Genomic DNA, 27,696 nt, shown 5'->3' on the forward strand with positions numbered 1-27,696 from the left:
ACTTCCCACATTAAAGGAACTCTGTCTCCTGAGGAAAAAGAGCCTACACTGCCTTTTCTTATATACAGTAATCCCTCCTCCATCGCGGGGGTTGCATTCCAGAGCCACCCGCGAAATAAGAAAATCCGCGAAGTAGAAACCATATGTTTATATGGTTATTTTTATATTGTCATGCTTGGGTCACAGATTTGCGCAGAAACACAGGAGGTTGTAGAGAGACAGGAACGTTATTCAAACACTGCAAACAAACATTTGTATCTTTTTCAAAAGTTTAAACTGTGCTCCATGACAAGACAGAGATGACAGTTCCGTCTCACAATTAAAAGAATGCAAACATATCTTCCTCTTCAAAGGAGTGCGCGTCAGGAGCAGATGTCAGAGAGATAGAGAAAAGCAAACAAATCAATAGGACTGTTTGGCTTTTAAGTATGCGAAGCACCGCGGCACAAAGCTGTTGAAGGCGGCAGCTCACACCCCCTCCGTCAGGAGCAGAGAGAGAGAGATAGAGAGACAGAGAAAAACAAACATGCAAAAATCAATACGTGCCCTTCGAGCTTTTAGTATGCGAAGCACCGTGCAGCATGTCGCTTCAGGAAGCAGCTGCACAGAAGGTAGCAACGTGAAGATAATCTTTCAGCATTTTTAGACGAGCGTCCGTATCGTCTAGGTGTGTGAACAGCCCCCCTGCTCAATCCCCCTACGTCAGGATCAGAGAAAGTCAGCGCAAGAGAGAGAGAAAAGTAATTTGGGTAGCTTCTCAGCCATCTGCCAATAGCGTCCCTTGTATGAAATCAACTGGGCATACCAACTGAGGAAACATGTACCAGAAATTAAAAGACCCATTGTCCGCAGAAATCCGCGATCCAGCAAAAAATCCGCGATATATATTTAAATATGCTTACATATAAAATCCGCGATGGAGTGAAGCCGCGAAAGGCGAAGCGCGATATAGCGAGGGATTACTGTAGTTCCTCTGTGTTACGAGACAAGGCCAACCTGTCATTGATGTGGACCCCCAAGTACTTGTAGGAGTGCACCATCTCAACATCCACTCCCTGAATAGTGACCGAACACAGGTTTGGTGCATCAGAAGTCAACAACCAGTTCCTTGGTTTTGCTAATGTTAAGATGACAATTCTCTTTGCACCAAGAAACAAAGCTCTCCACCTGACTCCTATACTCTGCCTCATCCTCCCATAAGTATAGAATCATCTGAGAGCTGGCTCACTAATAAATATATGTAACCTTCTGTCTTCTCTAGTGGCACTTAAAGGATTGATCTGTCCAACTAACAAAGAAGTACATAATTTTAACATGCCACAGTGAGGATAGCATAATTGCACCCTTGCAGCGTTTAATGTAAAGTAGATTAATAGTTACTGTATTTTTACTGCTATAGATTGTTTTTACTTTAGGCATTTGCCAGACATCTGTTCTAGGTCCATTTCAAAGCTACAGATTTTTTTTTAGCATTTTTTGACAGAAAGTTAGAACATAAATACAATTTTATCAAGAGCAGGCCACTCTTCCCAACTTAAAGGGGAACAATCACATTTTTCTGTTTTTAATAGTAAAAAAGTATTGTCAGAAGTCAAACTCATTTTTCATTAACTGTAGAAAGCACTAACCACTGTGCCAATGTACTGTCCAGTTTTCCACAGTAGCTGTAGAAATATAACAAACAAAACTGAGAAAAATATCTTAAAATTGTTTGATCTTTCAGTGTAATAATTTCTAAGTATATTACATTTTTAATTATGCAACTAATTATGATATCCACTAGCTTGTAAACATTTAAGTTTTGCTGAATTCTTTGTCTTTTCAGGTGGACTAGAAGAGAAGAAGCAGATTTCTACCGTGTGGTATCCACCTTTGGTGTGGTGTTTGATCCAGAAGCTAGCAGGTTTGATTGGACTAAATTCAGAGCCATGGCACGGCTTCACAAGAAGACAGACGACAGTCTTCAGAAATACTTGTGTGCATTCACAGCAATGTGTCGACGAGTCTGTCGTCTGCCTCCCAAGGAAGGAGGTATGTTAGATACTTCAGAGACTGATGAGTATTTATATGTTATCGTTAAATTTTAAAGTGGAATAATTAATGCTGACAAATTGCTTACACAGGTATACAAAGTGATACATGGTGACCCTTTCGAAATAACGGCTGTCTTAGTGTATACACTCTCAAATATAACACAAATCCATTTTTAACCAGTTGTGTATTTCTACATTTTCAATGTACTCGATCAAAGATGTGCAGTTAGCTAATGAGTTCAAGTACTGTTTCCAGGATCTTGCTCACGAATAACAGATAAAGGGAGCATAAGATAGGCAAGCAGATTGGACAGGCAGCAGCATCTTTTCTGCAGTTGCTGTTTCAGTCTTTGCTGGTTAAGTGCGAGCCGAGTCTAAAGACAAAAGTCTCAGTTTACTGGTTGATCTACACCCTTGTCCTCAACTATGGTCTTGAGCTGTGTGTAATGACCAAAAGAATAAGATCATGGGGGCAAGCAGGTTTTTCTTCACAGTGCGAGTGGGCTGAAACTCTGTGATTAGGTGAGAAGCTCAGCAATTCAGGAGAGGCTCAGAGTAGAGTCACTGCTTGCTACTCAGAATCGAGAGGAGCCAGTTGAGGTTGTTTTGGGCATGTCGCAAGGATGCCCTCACTGAGCAGCTCCTAGAGATACTCCAGGAGCGTTCCACTGGGTGGCAACCCTGTGGCAGACCCAGGACATGCTGCATTATATCTCTTGGCTGGCTTGGGAATGTTTGACAATTCCCCAGGAAGAACTGGAATCTGTAACTGGGAATAAGGACGTCTGGGCCTGGGAAACATGTTATATTTGACATGGCTGAGTTTTTTACAAAATGTCAAAATACAATACAAAACTGAAATCATTTAGATCCACAGTATTACCATCCTAAACTAACATGCAATAACTTAAATAAAAGGCAAAAGACTTGTGCATAATCAAGTTAGTGAAATTAGTCCATAAAGAGAACAAAAGCAAATTTCTAAAACTTGATTGCTTTGAATTTTTATGAACCAATTTTTCCATAGATAGAATTTTATTTGTCCAAAGGGCAATTTTAGCAGTTTTTGGTATAAAGTCTGTTGTTAATTACATCATCAGTCATGTATGTCATTTTTTCTAAATTACATCTTGTTTGAGTAATGAGATTAAAAATTTTAATCCTATAATTAAGTATGTTTTCAGTTATGAAGATAGTGTTAGGTTGCACCATTGCTGACAGTTGTGTTTTGTTTTGGTTTTTTCTTCTGTTTAAGAAGTTGCGGACCCATCAATTTCTATTCAGCCCATTACAGAAGAGCGTGCCTCACGAACACTCTACAGAATAGAGCTCTTGCGGAAAATCCGTGAACAGGTTTTACGGCATCCTTTACTGTTTGAGAGGCTGAAACTGTGCCAACCAAGTCCGGACCTTCCTGTCTGGTGGGAACCTGGAAGCCATGATCGTGACCTTCTGATTGGTGCAGCAAAGCATGGAGTGAGCCGCACAGATTATCACATTTTGAGGGATCCTGAACTTTGCTTCATGGCAGCTCAAAGCAACTATAGTCAGAACAAGGGAGCTCAGTCTCGGACTTCCACACCCCTTTTACAACAGCAGCATCAGATGACTTTACTGTGCTCACCACTTACCCCACAGCCAAGGACAACAGATACAAAAGGCACTCAGGCAGAGGACTTGCAGTCTAGAAGTGAAGGGGTTAGCCAAGACAGAGATTGTTCAGCCACATCTGAGGAGGATGAGGGTTCCATTTCAACAGCAGAGTCAAAAATTGCAGCAAAGGTCTGGATTCCTTCAGGGGATTCACTTCAATTAGGACTAAAGAGCGGCAGTGACCGGAGGATGGTGGCTGCAAGGACCAAGCCTCTGACCCCCAATTCAGTGGCTAAGAAACAACACCGCAAGAGAGGCTGCAGTGGCAGTTCAGGGTCTGACTCTGACTCAGATGCTTCCTCCTCCTGTTCATCTCAGTCATCATCTTCTTCCTCCTCGTCTTCCTCATGCTCCCACTCTGGGTCAAGCTCTTCTTCCTCCTCCTCATCTTGCTCCTCAGGTTCCTCTTCGTCTTCCTCCTCCTCATCTTCCTCCTCTGAAGACAGTGACAGTGAAGCAGAGGAGAGAAATAAAAATGGTAAGTCAAAGCTGCTTGTTATAATGCTAATCTGTGCAAATGTAATCTTAATACATAAAATAGTATTTTTTTTGTTGGAGTCTGGGATGCATGTGGAAAAGGAAAGCCATTTTTTGCATATGTTCCATATGTGAAAGATGTTGGGTCATGCAAATGCCATTCTGAATGAACAAGCCTCGCAAGTCTATGGTTTTCTTTCTGGCAGGTTTCTGCTTTTATTTTAACCTAGCAATATTTGCCCATTACCAGATTTCAGTCATCACAACTGTGATTATTCTTCAATTTGAAGGTGTAGTTTTGCTATCTTGTAAAGTCAATAAGAAAAACAACCTTACATGTCTTAAACTAATACAGTATATTCAGAATACTAAAATAGAATTATCACCTAATGTGTCACTCCATAATTCACCTAGCTTTTGCAAAATAACAGATTTAGATTTGATGTTTTCCAAACTACAGTGACATCTACTTGTGGCATAGTGTTTGACGTTTTGAAGCACATACCCAAAGGTTGTGGGTTCAAATCCCGCTACTGTCACTGTGTGAACATGAGCAACTGACTTCATCTGCCTCTTCTCCAATTGCAAAAAAGAAAAGAAGTGTAATGAAATGAGTATAATTTTTACACTACTTGTTAACTTATGCCTTGAATCTTTAGTTCTTTTTATAAAGAAGAATTTTTAGTATTTGTGAGAAGATTGCCCTCAGTTAGCTTGCAGGTGTGTCCTCATAGTCGAAGAACTCATTTTTAAAGTAAAAGCTGATGCCCACCCTTTTATGTTCTTTGTCATTTTAAATATTACAGTCCTGTCACCCCTTAGTCTTAATTAGCTCTCTGGTGCTCTTTCGAATTATTTGCAGCTGAGTGTGATGCAGTTGGGTGAGCATTAGCATGTTTATACCCCATTTAGAAAAGAGTAAGTATCATGTTCCTTGCAGGTAAGTAGTGAACAGCTGCCCCAAGTCAATGAGTTCAAGTACCTTGTGGTGTTGTTCAGAAGGGAGACTTTAGGTAATCATAAGATTGATCAACAAATTGATATGGTACCATTAGTTTAATGAAAGAAGCTGTTAATTCTTGGGTCAGTCTAAATCCTCCATCCTTACCTATGGTCATTTGGTCGTAAGCTCAGGGTAGTGTCTGCAAAAAGTGAAATTGTGAGTACAAATGATCAAAATAAGGTTTTTATACTGTGTTTCCTGGACCTCTTCCCATGATAGGTTTGAGTAACTTAGCAAAGAACTGTTTAGGCATTGAAGGTATACAATGCCTGGATCACTGAGAAAAGACCAATGGGCAAACCCAGGACCTGTGGAGAGATTATATGTCTCAGTTGCCCTGGGAGTGTCTATATATATATTCCCCACGAAGTTTTGCAGAAAGTTGCTAAGATAGGGGTCTTGGCATATCTGTACTGTGATCCTGACTTGCAATACAGTAGTAGTAAGACAACAGTGATGATGATTTAAACTTTATATTTATTTAAATTACACTTCATCTGCCACATATCTCTTCCATTGTAAATTTTGTTTCGATGTCTGCTTGTTATGATCTTCTTGGGAATCAAGGGCATCTGACATTTTCCCTAGTTTAGCAGCATGTACACATTTAACCATGTTGTTAGTTATGTTTTACTAGTTGATAAATTAATAAGAATGTTTGATGGACACCAAATTCTGAAAAAAATCTTGTGACAATTTTGTAACTATGTGGGCTGCTCTTAGAATTCCCAGCTTATTTTAGATTATTTTTTTTACTTCTTGTGGGACACCTTATGAAAAGTATTTTGAAAATCAAGATACAGTAAACACTGTTGGGTGCAAACTTTCAGTCAAATGCTTTTATTATTTCCTCATGGAATTTTAGAATATTGGTGAAACTAATGCAATTGTATTTGATGTATGTAATGTTGTCTTATGTTTAATATCTGTTTCTATTTATGCATCCATAATATGCCTTTAAATTTACTAAACTGTAGTTGTAAGTTCAGAAAAATCACCTTTTTATTTAATATGTAATGTTTGCTAAACCCTGGTCAGAGTGCAGTGAAGGTGTTTAGATTTTATATTTATTAACTTCCTTGAGCACACTTGTATAAATATTTTACGGTCCTGACGAAATGTTTGATTTAATTTGTTTTAATCATAGTAGTGCTTATGCTCTGTCTGTAGTCTTTAAATCACTGAATATTTCCTTATGATTTCCCATATCTAACAGGGTGTCTGAAAACATCAGAGAAATATGAATTGAGAGCATTAAACATTTCTTTTTCCATATATATTTTTTCTCAGTATGTGTAATCCCCTTCGTCTCTAGCGTGACTGTTTTTGGTTTTTTTTCAGCTAAAATAATAAAGTATCTCTAAGGGTCAAATTTTTTGCTGTTTCCAGCATCCTTCTCTAAATTATGTAAATGTAGCCCAACAATCTCAACCCCATTTATTCTAATTTATGATTGCTGGAGGTTCAGACCCTACATGACCTATCAGAATAAGGAACAAGGTCAGAAACCAACCCTGTACGCGGTTCCCGTCAATCATCGGGCTTAGTCATGTACACACCCACACTCACTCTTTGCCAGTTTTCACTTGCCGTTTATCCTAAACTAGCCCTGGTTCTTTATACTAGCCCTACTTTCTATATAAGAGGCTTTACTGACACAGATACTTTCAGTTCCTTTTGGTCTTTGATTTCGTAATTATTTTGGCCTATCATGTCAATGTTGTTTTTTGTTAACCAATTATTTTTGTATAGCACTTGTAGTGTCCTTAAAATTCTCGATAAGTAGGTATTCATACACTACTCACATATTTTATTGTGACCATAGTTTCACTCAAGCCATGAAGATATACAGTGTCCTAGTCAACATCTGTGTCATGGAAGTTGAAAGCCTTTTCAAATCAAGTTCATTTTTATTGTTATGTACTGTATGTATATAATGCATAGTTGACTCACTCACTCACTTACTCATAAGCTTATCAACTAAAACACTATTACCCATTTAAGTAAAAAAAGCTGAAATTTGGCAAGATTGTACATCTACGCCAGTAGGCATCTGTTAAGAAAATGCATTTTGATATATCGACATTTAAGGGGATATAACCTCCCCTTAAAATAGAAAAACCCTAAAACCTCAGAAATGCATTATTTGTTGATGATAATGCTGTAGCGAGTAGCCTATTCTTAGGCATGGCATCCTTTTTTTGCTGAGCATTGAGAAGTGGTTGTGTGCAGAGAAATGGGGCTACCACTTTAACAAATGAAGACCAAAGTGAAAGTTTGCAAAGCTCATAGGAGATTTGCTTAGCAAGTTGTGTCCTTGGGTACACACAGTAGTCCCTAATCAGTAGTCTTACTACTCATAATATGGTAGAAAACACACACAATTTCAATGGGTGTTTTTAATATAGCTGTACCCCTTGGATTGTGGATCTCAATTATATAAAGTATCTATACTTCAAACAGCGGAGTGGGTGACGGGATCCCTTGTTTTCTAAACTACATGCAATATTGCGGAAAACTAGAGTATGCCCTTGGAGGTCTTATCGCTATGTGCCTCTTTGGGTTGCAAAGCAGAAGCAGGGAAGAGGTGGTGCATACCAACCTACTTCAAGCCCAGAATACAACACAAGACAGGAGCAATGCTATGGCTTGGTCAGTTTAAATACTTGCATAGCTTAGTAAAGGGGTTCTCAACAGGTAGATCACAGAGGTGAACATTGTACAAAGTTCATGATATTCTTTTCACCTGTTCTTTTCTGTACAGTGCTTATAACAATCAACTCATTACATGTTAGTCAGTCAGTCAGTCATTTTCTAAATCGCTTTGTCCTGAACAGGGTCGGGGAGGGTGCTGGAGCCCATTCCAACTAGCATTGTGCGCAAGGCAGGAACAAACCCTGGAACAGGGCGCTAGTCCATCACAGGCCGAACACACACATTCCAAACACACACTAGGGCCAATTTAGTATTGCCAATCCACCTAACTTGCTTGTCTTGGTTATTAGTAAGTAAGTAATAAATTTAAAGTAAAGCACAATTCACTGTATTGCTTTTGATCTAAGCACTCAAACGTAACGGTACAAGATTACAGATGGAAGCATTATCTTCAAATCTGATTAAAACTACCATTTTTACAGGATGTGTTACAGGGCCAAATTATATTTTTTGCCAGAATTCCCGTTATTTCTACTAATTACCTGTTTCAATGCAGTGTCCTGTAAAATTGTGTTTTCTAATGACCATCAACAAAGGCCATGGTCATTAACTATGAAAAGCAAGAATTGATCTACACAAATGTTTTACCAATGGCCAATTGTATGTAGCATATTCAAGAGTAAAGGGCTCCAGTGAACCAATAAAATTATCCAAATAGCAGAAAATAAATACAAGTCCAAACAGTAAATACAACAGCAAAGAATACATAAAAGAACAACACACACAGAACAGTCAAAAGGTAAGAATGGCAGTGGTTCATTGAAAAATGATGTGGATTTTTCAGAAATAAGATGGGACCAAAACCTGGACCAGCACATGAGCATACCAGATTTTTCTGGTCTTGTCAGTTCTTTTTATTGGTGGGTTTAGTTCATGTGGTTATTGGTGAGTGGCTAGATCAAGCAGTGAAAATAATGGGACTCTGAAATATTTTCATTCAGGAGTGTTGTTGATCTGAAAGGCATACTAAGCCTACTTTATTTTAAGACAAGATGAAACTAAGCAAAAGTGACATTTAGGCCATATAAATACTTACAAATTATTGCAGTTCTGAGTGAATGAAATTAAACATTTTTAATTTGAAAAAAATTTGTGTATTTTTTAGATCCTTCATAGTTCTAAGAACGTGCAACTTAGTAACTGCGGGCTCTCTGTATCTGCATCAGTGATTTCATGTGACATGAGGTTAATTACGAGAACCGGTCATTCTGATATAAAATTGCTATATTTGATCTAAAGTGATTATTATCTGTCACATAAATTTACAGCAGATGCTATGCCAAGAATGAAAGGTTTTGATGAAGACAGTGTTGCATCACTCAGCACGACGCAGGACGAGACGCAGGACAGCTTTGTCATGGACAATGGAATACCAAACTCCTCTCCCATGTTTCACGGGGGTTACATGCTAGCAGCTTCGTTCTGGCCAAAGGTAAAACCCTGGTTTCTATTCAACAATATCCATTTTGACTATACTTGACTTCTCTGTAGCATTTACCTTGCTCACAATTGCTGTTTTTCTAAAACATTATTCAAGTATTTCATTTCTAGTATATGTCCTTCTGTTAGCTGTGATAGTTGTCAATGATAAAATCAAAATTTGTTTAATGCAAAGTTAAATATATGAGACTGTTTGGGCATGTGGTGTGATCTCCTGGTATTAGTTAAAAGTATCTGTTTTGACCCCCATAGTCAACAAATGTAGACTTAAGAGTGGTTCTCATGTTCAGTAAATAACAGTTTAAATGACCAGAATAAAAATAAAATACTGTCATCTCAGTGGAATCTGAAGCTTCTTATAGATCTTTTAGAAAATATTGTTCTTTGCCAGAAAATGCAGCATTATAGAGTCATTATAGGGCCATTATTGGCATGCTAATCAACATGTACCTCATTTAGGTGGTGCTTGCTATTTTGTGGGTAGTGCACTGCACAGCAATGGAAAGGTCATCAATAAAAGTTGATGTTTTTTATGAAAAAATAAAGGTCTTTTGTTTTAATTTTCTTTCCTGTCCTCAGGATCGTGTCATGATCAACCGTCTGGACAGCATTTGCCAGGCAATCCTCAAAGGGAAATGGCCAACTGTGCGAAGGACATATGATTGCAACGCAGTAGCATCCTTCTACACTACCAAGTTGCTGGACAGCCCTACTGCAGCTGCTAACTTAAGCGACTCCAGAGTCGGCACACCTCCACTGCCGGGCCTCAGGGAAGACCCGTCAGTGTCGCCTCAGATGTTAAAGGTGAAGAAGCATGTACAACAAGAAAAGGAGTTTACAGTGAAAATCAATGACGTATGTTCATTTCTTTAATTCCCTGTAGGACCTGAATGCGAGTCGCAATGCGCAGCATGCTTCTTACTGCAGAGGGCTGCCTTGGCACATTGTATATACTGCTCTTCCTTCTGCACTTAGGCCACTGTCTGAAGCCCGGGGTGGAGGTAGTCTGTTAGAGCACTTATTAAGTGAAGGAATATTAAAGTTAAATGGAAATTCCAGAGTCCCTTTTTTCCTTCCCTCACAACCTTGACTGGCCTAGTCGCTTTTCTGCAGTTTTCTCACAACACTGGTCTGCGTGACAATTATGTGCTTTTGTGTGTTGTGGATAGATTGGCATGCACTTGCAAGGCTCGTGTTCTGTAATAACCACAAGGTCCTTTCATCTGTGGTCCAATAAAGTTGAGCAGGGAATATATATTTACACAAAAACTTTTTCCTTTGCCACTTTCTTATTCTGCTCATGCTTCCTCAGATTTCTGTTGTAAACTGTCCTACTTACCTGTGTCATTACATTAATTTATTCTTTAGAAGGAGTTTTCAGTTTGTGTTATCACTTGTCCGAAGTGCGCACATTTTCTGCTGTATTTTTTACATTTTGTGTTCATGTTTTTGCTCTTGTTACAGCAGGAAGGTGGGCTGAAACTGACTTTCCAGAAGCAGGGCCTTCCCCAAAAGCGACCTTTTGAAACTGATGATATTCCAATGGGCCAGCAGCAGTATTTGGCTCGTCTGCGTGAACTGCAAAGTGCCTCAGATGCCAGTTTGGCTGATTTCACCAAGCCATTGGCTTCCTCAGGTATATATTTTCATAAAGAAAACAGTCTGCAGAGGTTACCTGATTTGTCTGTGTCATGCTTGGCATTCATGGTTACAGTTCAAAATTAAAGACGTTTTTTGGATAGATCACTAAATATGTGAAGACTACATGTTAAGCTCATATTTATAATGCAACCTGGCCATGTTCATTTGGGCGTAAATATTTTTTTGTTTTAAGTTTAGTTTAGCTTATTCTGTAAACTGGAGAAAAAGTGGTCTTAATTCTATGTATCACTCCGTCCCACAAAGGTCATCCAATGGTTTCTTCAGATTTACACTAATAATAATAATAACAACAACAACTTTATTTATATAGCACCTTATCATACATTTTCATGCAACTCAAGGTACAGATTAATAAACAAAACAAAGATATATCACATTTACTTGGATTATTATCATTAATTAATACTCTGATCATTTCTAATAAATGTAAGTATACTAAATGCAAAATCGGCCAGGTAGTGTTAAGCAAAATTTAACCACTGAAGTGCAAAACAAACCTTCACTCTTATCAGGAAAAGGTTTTCTAATTAAAATATTAATACATTAAGTCTGAAAATAGAACAACCAAATCTAATTAATATATAAAAATAAATATACACTGTATATCTACATTTTACTTAAGCATCCCATTGATGTTATTAAAATTAATGAAAAGATACAAAAGCAAGTAAAACAGTCCATAGCAGTTTCAGTTGATTTAGGATGTAGATGGAGTAGTTATTTTATTTTATTCCTGGATGTGATTAGTTGACCAGCTGACACAGAGGAGAGGAAAACAAAAAAACTCCTACAATGGGCCATAGAAAAAAATAAACCTCTGGAGAGCTGTGGTATATGGGTCTGCAGCACAGGAAAAGGTGGCAGATTTTAAATAAATAAATAATGGATGCACTCTGTGCCTTGTCAGCCGCCACATTATCAGCTTGGGACGGCAATCAGGTGATTGCACCTGCAACCACTCCCCTGCATATAAAAGGGAAGAGCCAGGAATCGGGGAAAAAAAGGCATCAGAGTGGAGGTTAACACTAGAATTACCAGAGTCTACGAAAAAACTTGTAGATTTGGCTCACCTTAAAACCGTTCTCACCTCTCCGCCAGCGTCTTTTATCTTCTAAATGTGCTGATTAAGACGAGCAGCAAGCAGCCGGCTATTCCATCCCCCACCGTCGCAGAACGTTCACTAAGTTTTCCCAGCTCATGCCTTGTTTGATTATCTGGGAGTGACTGAACTGCTGGAGATTTAAAGTGGAAATAATAAATCGCTATTTGGAGCACACGCATTTCGTGTGTGTTCCTTTTCTACAGTAATCTGTGTAAACACATTTTTAAAACAGAAACGTTTTTCATATTTTAGTAGTAAATGACAAAATGTAGGCATAAACTATATAATGTATGTAGCCTGAAGTCCAAAGATCAAGTAAACACTTTCACAAAAGGTTCAAGGAAGAGACAACAACTTCAAGTGGCATAGCGGTAAGATTTGCTGACTTGTAATCAAGAGTCCCCGGTTCGATCCCCACTCACTCCTATATTTGCCGTTTTCAGTAGTGAGCTGCTCTTTTTGTTAATGTTATACAGTACACACATACATTTGGTTTGCGTCTGTAACACACGGTGTGCATTTATAGGACTTGTAAAAGTTAACTTTTTTTTAACTTTTATTCTCCCTAAATCACGATCACGATACATACCACCGCCCAGGGATCTGATGCTGTTATTTTTCATTTGAAATGGAATAACTGGAGATGTGAGTGGTGTTTTGAGAAAATGGAACTGGACATTCTCTCATCTGGAGGGATTAAAGTTGACACACAAATGCTGGCAAATCTGCCTTCTTCGTATCTCGCCGGCACTTGATTTTTTTTTATTCAGTTTTATTGAGTGTTCCTGCTCATGCTGAATTAGTGTGCACCTTTATGGTGTATAATGTCAAAAAAAAAAAAAAAACACAAACGTGGGTATATATGATATTTGTAAATATTCGTTTTATGACCTGTATAGTACATTTCGGAAAACTTTGTGGCACGGATGCAACATTATTCATATTCATTCGCATAACATCTTGCGGTTTGTAATCAGTGACTGCGTGTTTTTTTTTCCCCGATCTTGCCAGTCCCCACATGTTGCTGTATGCTGTTTCTTTTGTACTCCAGGACATGCAAAGGATAGAATAGTACAGAGAAGTAACTTCAGCGCTATATGCCATCATCAGATTCAAATGTTAACTGTTCACAGACACGCAAGGATCGTCTTTCCTACATTTACAACGTGTGTACCTGTTACAGTGTACACGCTTCTCTCTATGCTGTGGTTTCTATTACACACCTGTAAGAAAGAGACAATATATGTGAAAACATCATTGCACTAATGCAATATTATTTGAAAACGAACAGCATCAGATCGGGTGTGGATTTATGCTGGCGCTATTACTGAAAGAAAAAAAAGATCAACATGTGCGTTGATCCTGCAGCACTGAATAAGCTCACACACTCTAACAACCCCAGCCCATCTGACTCTTAGGTAACAGCGCAAGTACAGACTCAAACCAAGTGTGATCAAGAGTCCCCGGTTCGATCCCCACTCATTCCTATATTTGCCGTTTTCTGTAGTAAGCTGCTCTTTTTGTTAATATTATACAGTACACACATACACTTGGTTTGCATCTGTACTTGCGCTGTTACTTAGAGTCAGATCAGGAGGGGGGGGGGGGGGGGGATGTTAAAGCGCGTGAACTTATTCAGTGCAGCAGGATCAACGCACATGTTGAACTTTTTTTTCTTTCAGTACATGTGCCTTCCCTGTTTATTTATATATCTAGTGACTTTTCTACCTGTCTGTCTCTCTATTACGCAGTGCTCTGTCTGTCTGTGTGTTATGGATCTTAAAAATAACAGTTATAAGGACTCTTGTTCATGTTAATTGCAGTCTCAATTGTTAAAAGATATTTTAAAAGGACCATCCCACATGAAAATATAACGATCTCATTAACTGACACTGCATACCAATTTATAAATTTTATGTTCGTTTGAGGTTAAAAAGAAAAAGAAAAATAACACTTTCTCCTCAATGGGAAATCAAACTCAGGTCTCTGAGGGACAGTACCAGGTAGCTAGGAGGAGAGCCCCTGGAGAGGAGTGTGTGGACAGCACTCGGAGCAGTTGAAATGTGTCACTCTGGCTGAGCATGTACAAGGAGTGAACAGGTGTGCAAGTGATTTGCCGCAGATGACCGTGATGGCAGCAGGGGTCGATGAGGCTGGGACTGAGAGTCCCAGTGTGATTGCCATGGCTTATGGGGACCCAAGCCTAGGTCCAGAGAGGGAGCCTTACTGTAGGTATGGAACAGCAGGGACCTGAACCCATAGAAGGTTGGCTGTGTCTGTCGGCAGGTGGATTCCTCTGCTGCAAGGGATAAGCAGAGGAATCGTTAGCTTTAAAAAAGATGCACTGGGCTTTTAGAAAAAGGACAGTTTTAACCTTGTTTGAATGGCTTTATTTATTCAGATATTGACCTTCGCAAACATTTGTTGGATTATTTATTTATTGAACATTTTGCACTCTTTGGATGTCTTTGTTTTTTAAATAAAAGCAATGAGCACTGTTTCACCTTCCCCTAGCTTTATGTGGTGTCCTCATTTGCTTGGCTCATCCCTCAAACGGTCTCAGCAGTGAAGGTTTCAAAAGGCTTCTGGTGAGACCCAGTAGCGTGGGGCTAACCTGCACCCTCACAAGGGCCATGGTCGGAAGACAGAATTGAGTAAATTAAATAGTTAAGTCTGATGGTAATCAGTTTGTGCATCATGAAAGTCAGAATGACCTAGGCCAGCTGGTCGCCCACCCTCCACTGGATACTGTTGATACAGTTAGCACAGTCGATAATAAAGGTATCAAAGTCCTCCTCATTCCCTCCAGTACCCCAGGTAACTGCAGAATAGACATTAAGGTTGATGGAGAGCTAAACTTATAATCAGATCACTATATTATGATATAATTACTGGAAAGCAAGGTTTAAAAAGAGGGTTTTTAGAAATGTTTCACAGATTTAGCCTGGCGTATTTCTGTTGGTTCCATTTCTGACATAACCTTTAAAACAGGATTACAGGGGACCACGAGCCAGCCAAAAACAATCTGAAGGGCATGACTCAGATTTTGGAAACATGCTAATTCCCTAAAGACAAAGACAGAACTTAATGTAAATATAGATATAGAATGGGAAATTTAAAAACCTAGAATAAACAGACACTAGCAATCAAAAACAGTATTTGAACAGAATGGGGGAGGATGCGGCTTCTGTTAAAACTAAGCAAAGCAACATAGTATCTATCTATCTATCTATCTATCTACAAATTGTATACTTCTACTCCAATAAAAGGGATTAAAAGTTACTTTTCTTGTGCTTCTTTGAGACTTGTTAAATTATCGTGAAATCGTGCCCACTTCATTTAACTGTGTGTTTTAAAGTGCTTCCTCATACTTTAAATACATTTACATTTTACAGTATCTTAGCTCAGCACATTCACATACTTTCTTGTTACTTGAAAAGTGCAAGACTACCTATTTAATTGGTGCAAGGATTCTAGATTCAAAATATTTTCTTATGCTTCTACTATAGAACTGCACTTACATTTTTATTTAAATTTTAAATTAAATAGAAAGTGGAATTTTTTTGCTTGTTTGGCTATTGAGGCATATGAATTCTCTAACAATAAAGTAAGAGGATGAAAATGACTTGTATAGATTTGCTTTGTGTGTGTGGATTACTGTTTTTTTGCTTATACAATATGTGTGACATAAGGAGTAACTAGATAATGAGCACTGCATTCTCATGGTATATCTGGCATGTGTTGTTGGCTTCCAACGTCCTACCCGGAGGATTAGCTTTGAACAACTAGGACATTGGATATCTCTGGGTCCATGGTTGTTGAGGCTGATCCTCCAATTAGCTGTGAACCACCCAATTTCACTGAGATTGCACAGGTGGTGAACCAGCTGAGAGGAGGAAAGGCTGCAGGGATCTGTGGTATCCGGAGTGAACTTCTCCAGGCTGGTGGTAAGGCTGTCTTCCTGGCATTGCAAGCAATCTTTGCTTCCATTTGGGAGACTGGCATCATCCCAACTGACTGGAAAACGGGACTCGGGTCGTCCTCAATAGGATCCGTGATCACCTGCTCACGTACCAGCAACCGGAACAGTCTGGTTTTACACCTAAGAAGTCTACCATCAACCACATCCTGGCACTGTGGGTTCTCATGGAGCGCAAACGCGAATATCGGCAGAGTTTCTTTGCAGCCTTTGTCAGTTTTCATAAAGCGTTCAACTCAGTTGATCGAGCTGCCCTGTGGGACATCCTGAGGGTTCGCAGGATCCCCTCAAGGTTGCTGGATATCATGGCCGGCCTGTACACTGGTACTGTGAGTGCTGTGCAGAGTGGAGGCAGAACCTGTGTTTTTCCCAGTTGATTCTGGAGTTCGTCAGGGGTGTTGTCTTGCTCCTACTCTGTTCAATGCTTGTATCGAGTGGGTGTTGGGCAAGGTCGTGGGGTCCAGCGGCTGTGGGGCATCTGTTGGTGAAGAAAGATTCACGGATCTTGACTTTGCTGACGATGCTGTGATCTTCACGGAGTCAATGGAGGCTCTGATCGGGGGGCTTGAGAGACTCAGCGAGGCGTCTGAGTGTCTGGGCTTGCAAGAGTCCTTGATAAAAACGAAGATTCAGGCCTTTAATGACCTCTTGGGCACAGCCATCAGCAGTGTGTCTGTCTGCGGAGAGAGTGTCGACCTCGTTCAGAGGCTTACTTACCTCTGCAGTAACATTCATGTCTCTGGTGACTCTTCCTATGAAGTCAGTAGACGGATTGGGAGAGCATGGGGGTCATGAGGTCGCTGGAAAGGGGTGTGTGGCGCTCCTGATATCTATGCAAAAGAATGAAGGTCCAAGTCTTTAGAGTCCTGGTGCTTCCCGTCTTGCTATATGGTTGCGAGATATGGACGCTATCCAGTGACCTGAGATGAAGACTGGACTCCTTTGGTACTGTGTCTCTCTGGAAAATCCTTGGGTACCATTGGTTTGACTTTGTGTCGAATTAGCGGTTGCTGATGGAGTCCCAAATGAGGCACATCACCTGCATTGTAAGGGAACGTCAGTTACGATACTACGGCCATGTGGCGCTTTTCCCGAGGGTGATCCAGGTTCGTAAGATCCTTATTGTTGGGGACCCGAGTGGCTAGACCAGGCCAAGGGGTCGCCCACGTAACACCTAGCTGCGGCAGATAGAGGGTCATTTCTGGAGGGTGGGACTGGACCGTGTGTCTGCTTGGGGGGTTGCCAACCGGGATCCTGAGCTGTTTCGTTGTGTAGTGGGTGCGGCAATGCACTGTACCAGTGCATGCTCCCCAACTTGACTTGCCTTGACTTGTTGTTGGCATATATGACATTAGCCTGACTTTTCTGTTAATGTTTTAATTAGTTCTGCTAATTTCTCTATCACCTCTGAAAAGTGTTTTGTCATGATTTAGGTGCCTCTGGTCAATTGAGACCAAATGGAGTTCTTGAACCACCTATGGCAAAGAGGAGAAGAGGCAGGAGGAAGAATGTAGAAGGAATTGACTTGCTCTTTCTAAATAAGAACAAGGTTTCTTTAAACAATGTAAGAGGATTTGATTTCTAATGTAAAGGCAAAGTGTTTGATCATACAAACCCTTGTTTATATTTTATAATATCTGTGTGCTAGGTCTTTTGAAAATGTTGTCTTTAGCTTGTGCTTCTTTTGCATAGCTTTGTAGATATTTTTTTTCTGGATCTATTTTACTTGTTTGCCATTCAGGCTATAGGTCTACCTAGATGTTTAGTAGTGACGAGATTTAAAATAACAAATGTTTTATTCTGTAATTATGGACTGAGAGTGTTTAAAGCTAATTGTTTTACATAGTTCAAATGAAAACTTTTCACAAAGATAAATGTAACGATGAGCTACTTATGATCCATACTTGGTGTGAATGATGCTCTGAAAAAATATTGTCTAGTTCCTTTAAAATGGACGTCATGCTTGTTCTCCTACTCTGAATGTGTTGCTCGTTGTTAATCATTTTCTATGCAGGTTGGAAGTACTCTTCAAGTTAGTCCCAGCATGTTATACTGCCAGGGCCAGGGGACACTAGATATGGAAAGCCGAATCCCAGTCATCAATTTAAAAGATGGAACACGACTTGCTGGAGATGACGCACCAAAGAGAAAAGATCTAGATCAGTGGCTGAAAGGTCACCCAGGTTATGTGGCCGATGTTGGGGCTTTCATCCCTGTGAGTATCCTTTCCTTTTTTTTAATAACACCTTTACAATAACTTGTATAACGTCTTTAAAATGCTAACATTTTAGTACTTTCAATGAAAGTAGAAATATTAAGGGAAACTAGGTGATCTAGATGGTGAACTTCTGGGCTGCAATCCAAAATGATGTTGTTTCACACACTATTACTGACTCAGTGTGTGACCCTGAGTGAATTACTTGACCTGACATTGATCCCGGTATAGAATTAGGAAAGTAATTATGCTCAACTTGCAAGTGTTTCAGCTGTAGAATTATTATTATTATATGAAAGATGACTGGCAAGATCAAGATTCATTACTAATGTATACATGTATATTTTTGTTATTCATTTTACACTTTTGAAGTTATATTGTGCCTTACTTTAGTTTTCATTAATAAAAATAAAATATACTGTACTACTTTGTGTTAATGTTGACTCTAATCTGAATAGCTTTAAATTATTGTTGTGAATTCCTTGAATTAACCACATTTTCCTTTGTTAGGGTGTGAGTAAAATGCCTTTTCAAGATGGGCAACCCAAACAGAAAAGGCATCGTTGTAGAAATCCAAATAAAATTGATGTGAACAGCCTGACTGGAGATGAACGTGTTCAGGTCATCAACAGGAGAAATGCGAGAAAGGTAAACTACTAAACCCCCTGTCTCTCTATTATATAAAAAAAACCCTGGGAGAGAAAGACTTGGGAGATGAGACGTGATCTTCACGTGAAGATCACGGAAGACACTTAAAAGACCCGCGAGACGAAAGAGATTAGCCATGGACCTTAAACATGAGACTTTGTGCCAACAGATTGACTCAGGACCGTCTCGCGGGGACGTAGAACATGAGATTCTTGCAAGACACACCCTACTTACAACCAATATCAGATAAGACCACGGACAGCAAAACACTCAGTCGTGTAAAGGATTTGAGCACACACAGATCCAGGGCTCTCAGCGCATTATAAAGCGTGTAAGGACAATATATTATAGATGAAACGTCGACGACTAAGCGAAAAAGAAAGAGCAGCACGGAGAAAAGAGACTCAAAAGCACTGGAAAGAAAAAAATGCAAAAAAGAAAAAGAATAATCTAGGTGCAAATTCAGAAAATAAGGAAAGTAATAATCAGCCCGGAACAAGTGGAACTGAAAAAAAGCATGTCCAATCGGGCTCAGAATTAAAAGACAGAGTAAAAGACAAAGTAGAACTTCATAAAGATGTTCAAAAACGTTGGCGCTATACACATGCAGAGCAGGTTAGAGATTACAAAGCAGTGGAATTCGAAGGGCTCAAAAAAACGGCCCAATACAAATGCAGAGAAAGTTAAAGAATGTGAAAGCAGGAAAATTAGAAAGTATCAAAAAAGAAAGTAAAAATCGCAGTAGCGCAAACAAACGGAAATTATTACTCGGAAAAAAGGGAAAATAATCACCACGGACCAGGTGTCATTGAAAAAAAAAAGCAGGACAAAGCGAGGAATGGAGATCGAATATATAGACATAGGTGATATTTCAGAAGTATGTAAATACTGTAAGGCTTTGAAGTTTAAGTCAGAGTATTTCAAAAACGGAGTTTACCTCACATGCATTTATTGGTTACTTTGCAAAAAAAAATTATTGACTTCTGATGATGTAGATCGCTTTGTCTGTGCTGAAATTCCAAACAGAGAAACCAATCCTGAATTATGGTAAGTCATTAAACACATGTCTCACGGACCTCATCCATATTACTAACCGAGAATGCTAAATCGGATGGACGCAGGGACATCCGGCCATGGGCCGTAGCCGCAAAAAGACGTACTACGCAGGCGCCCCAAGAAATGAGGCGCCGCGAGAGGCGGACAAGACCACACAAAAAAAAAGAAGCCAAGAGCACCACACAAAGCCCATTGGACACGAAACAGGACAGACTTCGGACATAGCACACGAAACGTACACAAAAACGACGATTCAGACCCACGACCACAGTAACATAAATAACAAATGACACACAAAGCCACATTTCTAAATGAACCGTCCATATTAAACATACGTCATCTCAACACGTTCACAATATGCAGCATAGGTAGATCTCATTACAATGAGACACTATTAACTGTTCAACCGCAGAAAAGGCTCCATATTAACAGTGAGTGCGATCCTCCTTATTACTTATCCATATTTCTCACGCTCAAGAACAAATAAGTCATGAATTCACGATCACAGGTACAAAACGATACCGCTCGGATAACGGGACCAAACACAATTCACACTATGCAGCATAGGTGGATCTCATTACAATAAGGCACTATTAACCGTTCAACTGCAGAAAAGGCTCCATATTAACAGTGAGTGCAATACTCCTTATTACTTATCCATATTTCTAGAAGAAAAAATGTCTCGGCTCCAAAAACGCAAAGCTCAAATAAAGCTTCTAACTAACGATGTACCTAAAAGTAAAAACTTTATGAACTGCATTAGATCCTACAATAGTTCATTTGCTTTTGCATCTACCGGAGTAAATATCAGGCCACCAAAAGGCAATGGCCCATACTGCTTTCGCATATGTGCACAAATACTGCATCGCATTGGAACAGTGCACCCTGAAACAAATCAACAACGCAAATATGCACAAATCTACATCCTAGATCTACATGACGCAATCTATCAATCAAAGTGCTGCATCGCAACAGGCACGGATTCAAAACGAAACACCTCCCGTCTCAGACATACGTTAAAGGCAGCGAAGGGTAGAACGGGATTATCACACAGCACAGGCAAATCGATTACAGGTCCAAAACAACACGTCCCAAATACTACACATGCAACAACGCGCCTCTCAAACGGCACAAGCAAAACATACACCAGGAAAATTCATTCGGATTAATGAATGTCATTTGCAATCATTGTCATTCAGTTCACTTCCCTGAAGAAACAAATGGCAATACAAGTAATACATTTACACGTTGTTGTCAAAAGGGTCAAATTAGACTGCCTCCTTTACATTCATATCCTGAATATCTACAGAAGCTTCTAACTAACGATGTACCTGAAAGTGAAATCTTTATCAACTGCATTAGATCCTACAAATCGGTATCCACTATGAACATTAACGGTGGCACTGCACGTGACATCCGTCTTGCAAAAATGTTAATTATTGATGAATGTACAATGGCATCCTGTCACTTACTCAACACCATTCATAAACCTCTACAAACGTTTATGAATAATAATATTCCCTTTGAAGGAAAGGTACTTTTATTAGGAGGAGATTTTAGACAGTGCTTAGCTATTCTTACACATGCCATGCGCTCAGCTATTGTTCAGTGCACCTTAAAATACGCAGACAATTGGCATTGCTTTCAAAAGATACAGTTAGTAAAAAACATACGATGTCCAGAACCAGATCATAACAATTGCTTATTACAACTGGGAGATGGTACACTCACCAATACAGATGGACTTCACCCACATATTATTACAATTCGTCAAGCCTTTATCTGCGACGACTTAGTTACAGACAGATTTGGAACAGCAATCTCATTAGACCAAATGCCCCTTTTAACACAACGCACTATATTATGTCCAAAAAATATTAATGTGGAAAAAATAAATACCCAAGTCATTCCATTACTTCCTGGAGAGACACAACTCTTTCTAAGCTCTGACAAACTTGACTCTGATCACAACAATAACCATCTTCATTGACATTACAAGTTCTGACCTGGAATTACCTTTTACACTTAAACGGCGTGTACAAAGACATTTTCAAATAAACCTTTACACTGTGCCACACACTTTATTGTTTGCTTTCTATTTGCATCATCTACACCTTCACACTATTCTATATCTCATTCATACATCACGCTCTTTGTCATTCCCAACACCAGGGGTTGGCGAGCGAAGCGAGCAGGGGGCAGAGCCCCCTAGTTTAAAAGATTCAGCATGTTGGAACATTCCAAATATTGTTTTTAATGAAGTTCTGAAATAAAAGTGAAACTAATGAAATAGCAACAATTCAAAGAAAAAAAATTCCTAAAAGTGTGTATCCTGAAAACCAAACACGGGGGTTGGCGAGCAAAGCGAGCAGGGAGTGATGCCCCCTACTTTAGAATATTATTTTGTGTCTTATTCGTTTGGTGAGCGATAGGACATGACAAAATAGTACTTTTGCTTAATTCTGATTGGGAGAATTAACAATAATCTTTTGCAGTGCCAGGGTTATGACACTTTTTTTTTTTTTTTTTAGGTTGGTGGTGCTTTTGCACCACCTCTCAAAGACATTTGTCGATTTCTTCAAGAAAATCCAGAATATGGAATTCCACCAGAATGGGCTGATGTTGTAAAAAACTCTGTAAGTAAATCTTGTGTGCACAAGGTCATCATTATTTCTTTCGCCAGTTTCAAGAAACCAGAAATCCTAAATACTAAGAAGAGATCAACTTATTTTAAACAGTCATAGAGGATTTGTTGATTTATTCAGAATTCTTTTATTTTAGGGTTTCCTTCCAGAAAGCATGTTTGATCGCATTCTTACAGGACCTGTGGTTCGGGAGGAGGTGAGCAGACGTGGACGGCGGCCCAAGAGTGAGATTGCCAAGGCAGCAGCTGCAGCCTCAGCAGCAAATACCCCCATTCTTGGTGTTAACCCTCTTCTTGCTAATGGCCTGCTTCCTGGTATGGACTTGTCTAGTCTTCAGGCTCTTCAACAAAATCTGCAGAGTCTACAGTCATTGCAACTGACAGCAGGGCTCATGGGATTACCAGCTGGTCTAGCCTCGGGGGATGCCAATAATCTGGCCACCATGTTTCCCATGATGCTGTCTGGCATGGCGGGACTGCCTAACCTTCTGGGTTTAGGTAGTCTCTTGACTAAATCTTCCGAAACATTGACCTCTGAGGATACAAAGGGAAATGGAGCCAATGAGTCTTCAAAGCTATCATCAGATATGAAAAATGAAAGGACAGAAGGTCAGTCAGCAGAACCTTGCTCAGGAGAGCCTTCTGCCTCAAACTCTCCATCAACCTCAATGTCTACTTCATTAAATGCTTCTGCTGTGGCTGCTGCAGCAGTGACTGGATCTCACTCATTAGCTCTTAATCCCTTATTGATATCTAGTATGCTATATCCAGGGATGCTTCTCACTCCAGGCCTTAATCTTCCTATTCCAGCATTGTCTCAGTCCAATCTCTTTGATGTGCAAAAAAGTGTAAACAGTGACTCGACCCTAGCGAGTGTCTCCGAGGAGACAGTAGAAGAAGTGAAACGGGAACATCGGGCAGAGCAGGCAGAGACTGTTATGCCTACCCCTGACATCTGTGCAGATGACGGTTCAGACAAAGATGTATCTTCATCAGAGTCCCAGAGCTCCTCCTCCTCCTCCTCAGACGATTCAGATTCTAGTGATTCTGACTGAAAAAAAAAATATATATATGTATATATATATATATATATATATATATATATATATATATATATATATATTAGTGTTAATGTACTGCACTTATTTTTTTCTTTGTAAATAATGAAAAAGTGTTGAGTGTAAAAAGAAAAATAAAGAAAAAAGACAGGAAAATCCTATCCTGAAATTACTGAAATGAGATTTCAGTGTTTCTTCAGAGGTACAATACTGTTTTGTACAGTTTGCATGTAAATCTTTATTAGACTTCTGAAGTTGTGATCTTGTATTACACAATGGTGTAGAATCTCAATGAATTAGAAAAAAAACACATACAAAAATGCATTATTGTAATTTTTGGGATTTAATTTTATTAAAAACTGTGCTCAAGATGAGCTGTACATTTAATATATTTGGTGATGAAATGAAAAAAGAAAAGACTTTATATACATATTTTGATTTAATTTGTAAATATTTTTACAGCCTCCTTGACACTTATAATTTACAGATCAAACTTTGGAAAACTCAGCAATAACTTGGGCAGCTAATGAATGTCACAGAAGCTGTAGAATCTATGTGTCAATGAAACCATCATCTCTACAGATCCTTAGCTGTAGCCAGCTGTCTTCTCAGAGCCACCTGTAAGCCCAGGTCTCTCAATGCTGTTCTCTCACAGATGTCAGAGAGGAAGTTGAATAGCAAAGCACCTACATGCAGGTGTTTGGTTCTTTTATTTTTAATCTTCAAAAGATTATTTCTAGACAATATTAAGTATGAATATTACGGATTATCTTGCAAAGTGGATGTTCTAAAGTGAGCTGCACTTTAACCTGAGTTGCACTTTTTGGCCTCAGTATTCATTTTGCCTTATGTGTTTTTTTTTTGTTTTTTTTTTTTTTAATTTCTGTTTGTTTCATTTTGTTTTGTTTTTTTTACCTTATGTCCAAACCTAACCTTGGTTTGGTTTGCAAAAAAAGCTCTTGATTTGTGCACAATTCTTTCGGCTCTGATTGGAAGCAAGGCTTCAAATGCTCTTGATCATTACTGGTGATATTTTGAATTCAGGTACAGTTGTGTTAAATAATTTTTAACAAGGAAAAAAAAAACACTTTCCCTCCCCCCCAGCTAGCCAACTGAACTGGCCTCGTTACCTCAGCTGAGTTGAAATATAAAGTTTACAGCAGTTTCTTGATTGTTTGCGAATTAAAACAAAAGCAAGAAAATCTGTACAGAGTTGTTCATCTCACAGACTAATGTGCCTGCCTTTGCTTGGTGTTTTTCTACTATTTTATTTTTGAATCTCCTGCCACTTTTTCCAGGTTTTTTTTTTTCCTTTTTTGTAGAAGGTGGTCTGGATTTGAATATTCCATGTTCCAGCTTTGCTGCCAGTTGTCAATCTCCACAATTTGTCTTTAGATTTTTAGAATGAAGCTGCACGACAACTGGCTGTGCATTTGACTTTTGGTGGGCCTCAGAGGCAAGGAAGGGTATCCCTAATCTAGCTAAAGCTAATAGTAGTTGTGCATTGGGTGTGCCTTTCCTGGTGTGACCCAGAAACTGCTGCACTGGTATACGAGACAGTTTTTGCAGCCTGTAGTGATTCAGAGAATTCTGTTAAAGCAATAGTATTATAAGCTTGGGCCACGCAACCATCATCAGTATTCTCATAGACATACTGACCTGGCAGTATCTTCTCAAGGACACAGTATATTTTATATATATTATATATAAAATAATTAATATAAATTTTATATATATTATATATATTGCTAAAACGCGGACCATGTGTTGTTGTTAAACTCGGCTCTTTCCACACTCCAGCTTCCTAGGTTTGTTCTTTCTGTCATGTGCCAGACATGCAGTGAACTGTTAACTTTATGGGAGATTTTAGCTGCTATCTGTGAACCATTCTCAAGTTAAATGTTTGTATTGCTTTTGGTAGAGCTGAAAAATATGCCCAGCATTGTTACCCACCAGTGTTTTGAAGTGGTGCTATTGATTGGTTGATTACAGGCATTCAGTTTGATGCTGGAAACTGTACCATGATGGGAATGAATTACGTGGAGGCAATATGCACTAAACAGCAGCTTGGTAGAACTTCATCCACAAGCTGAATAATTGATTGATTTTTATCATTGGATGCTATCTGTGGTTGACCAAAGTTCAAAAATTAAAACACACACATTTATGTTAAAGGATAAGGTATTAGTCTGTGTGAAAAGCTTAGAAGTAAGGTTATTTGTGCCCTGATAGCAATTTATCCTAAATGAGGGACCTGCTTAGAGGAATGAAGTCATCTGCCTACCACCCATGTCTGTCACTTAAATACCATAGCAGTGGCTGCCTCTTTCATTTACAAATTCTCCCCCAGACAACTGAAGTCATCCTTCAATTTGGCAAACAACACAGAATAAAATTGTCAATTTACAGTGTACATTTTAAATTTGGAAAAAAAATGTTTCTATCTACGTGTATGATATATAGATAGAAGACATCCTTCCATCGAGTGGCCTGTAACACTTCAATGCTTTCAGTTGCCAGAATATTCCTTGTGACAATCCAAAGTACTTGTACTGATGGGTGTATCGGCAAGTCATTATGCAAACTGTTCTTGTATGCAGGAGTCACGGGGAAAGATGAAATACACTAAAGAAAGAAAGATGCTAATAAATAAATCATCTTCAAAAAATAATTCATGTTAAGTAGTTGCTAAAAATAGCTGTTCCTGCCTTGTATTTGTATACTTTGTCCTGAGCTTGATAATATCTTGAAAATCATATAAAAGTCCATTGTTTTTTCCATTTGGACAGTTGCAATATTTGCAAGTTGTGGTCTGTGTAGTCAAAATAATGCTTTCTGTAGATGAGGAAGTCTTAAAAAGTCATTTGTAATTTATTGAATTACTTTCTATGAAGTTCTATAGAGCAAATGGAAGTTTAATTATTTTTATTAAACATATTCTTTGACTATCCATGAAGTCTGCCTGTCTCCCTTAAATTATAGCATGTATCCTGAATGGTGGATGCACTGAGTGGATGTTACTGTAAATGTGTACATGTGTAATAGTGTTCAGGCTTTCAGTCTGTCAGAATTTTTTAAGTAACTTCATGTATGTGGTTTACTTGTCATTTTGAAGTACAATGTGATTTTTAATTGATGGTAATCCTAACCTCAAGTTCATTTTTCATACAGCAATTTTTGTTAGCAGAAGTTGCACATTTGCCTGGTTCTGAAGACTCGATGCGAGCGAAAAGCAATGCAGTCCTTGCAGACTGGAGCTCAGTATCTCTTGTGGCAGACATTAATGTGTACTCAGGTAAAGTACTTTGTTAATGCCACTTATAATGTATTTGGAGCCCAGGGTTTGCAATCTTGTTATTTCAGTCACTTTTTATAATAGAGGATTTTATTGTTTTAAATGGTATACTGAAGAATATGGATTCGCCCAGAGACTAAAGGTATAGCAAATGAATGAGCTTGAGGAGTGTCATTTAAATGTAGCATTTGACGATTACTTTTTTTTTCCTTTCCATCACATTGGAAATATTTTTCAGCTTCAATTTTTGATGAATATTTGCTGCATTTACAGATTATCATCGTATGTAGAATAGTGTGCAAGATTACTAAAGTGTAAAATAAGTTGAAATGATGGTAATTTAAAACAAGACTGGTGTAAAGTTGAATATCTATACTGTGTTGTAATGCCCATGGAAAGTGTTTAACCCAGTGGTGCAGAGATTGCATTCATATCCCAATGTCTGGAGGTGGATTAAATGAAATACACTGTATATTTTTATACTTAATTGCTACACAAAGCCCCAACTGTAAACTGCATAGTATCTCATATATCTTTCAAATGTATTCAATACTAGACTTTTGTTTAAAGGCAGTAGTTGATTTTAGATTTACATCTACTACTTCTTTCTGAAACAGGCTTTATATATAATAGCTCCTCACAAAAAAGTAGTTAGACTAAGAAATTTATTGATCACATACACACACTTATCATTGAAGAACAACTAAGTGTATTCA

The 27,696-nt window shown here is 38.8% G+C and overlaps 1 protein-coding gene across 16 annotated transcripts in view; it reads left to right on the forward strand.

Annotated features, from left to right (window-relative positions):
- chd9 (chromodomain helicase DNA binding protein 9) overlaps positions 1–26,635 on the forward strand; it is a 270,690-nt gene extending 244,055 nt beyond the window's left edge. For 5 of the 16 annotated variants that reach the window (XM_051932069.1, XM_051932070.1, XM_028809299.2 and 2 more), the window contains 10 exons: positions 1,826–2,031; positions 3,289–4,164; positions 9,150–9,313; positions 9,901–10,176; positions 10,786–10,957; positions 17,498–17,628; positions 18,079–18,279; positions 18,790–18,927; positions 22,515–22,619; positions 22,765–26,635. In XM_051932069.1, coding sequence (XP_051788029.1) covers positions 1,826–2,031; positions 3,289–4,164; positions 9,150–9,313; positions 9,901–10,176; positions 10,786–10,957; positions 17,498–17,628; positions 18,079–18,279; positions 18,790–18,927; positions 22,515–22,619; positions 22,765–23,682 — 3,187 coding nt within the window. In that variant the 3' untranslated portion in view covers positions 23,683–26,635. The remainder of the gene's footprint in view (positions 1–1,825; positions 2,032–3,288; positions 4,165–9,149; positions 9,314–9,900; positions 10,177–10,785; positions 10,958–17,497; positions 17,629–18,078; positions 18,280–18,789; positions 18,928–22,514; positions 22,620–22,764) is intronic. The other 11 variants (XM_051932074.1, XM_028809294.2, XM_051932078.1 and 8 more) reach the window with 8 other exon arrangements.
- The last annotated feature ends 1,061 nt before the right edge of the window (positions 26,636–27,696 follow it).

The sequence above is a fragment of the Erpetoichthys calabaricus genome, chromosome 9 (genome assembly GCF_900747795.2).
Source record: "Erpetoichthys calabaricus chromosome 9, fErpCal1.3, whole genome shotgun sequence".
NCBI classification, from domain to species: Eukaryota; Metazoa; Chordata; class Cladistia; order Polypteriformes; family Polypteridae; genus Erpetoichthys; species Erpetoichthys calabaricus.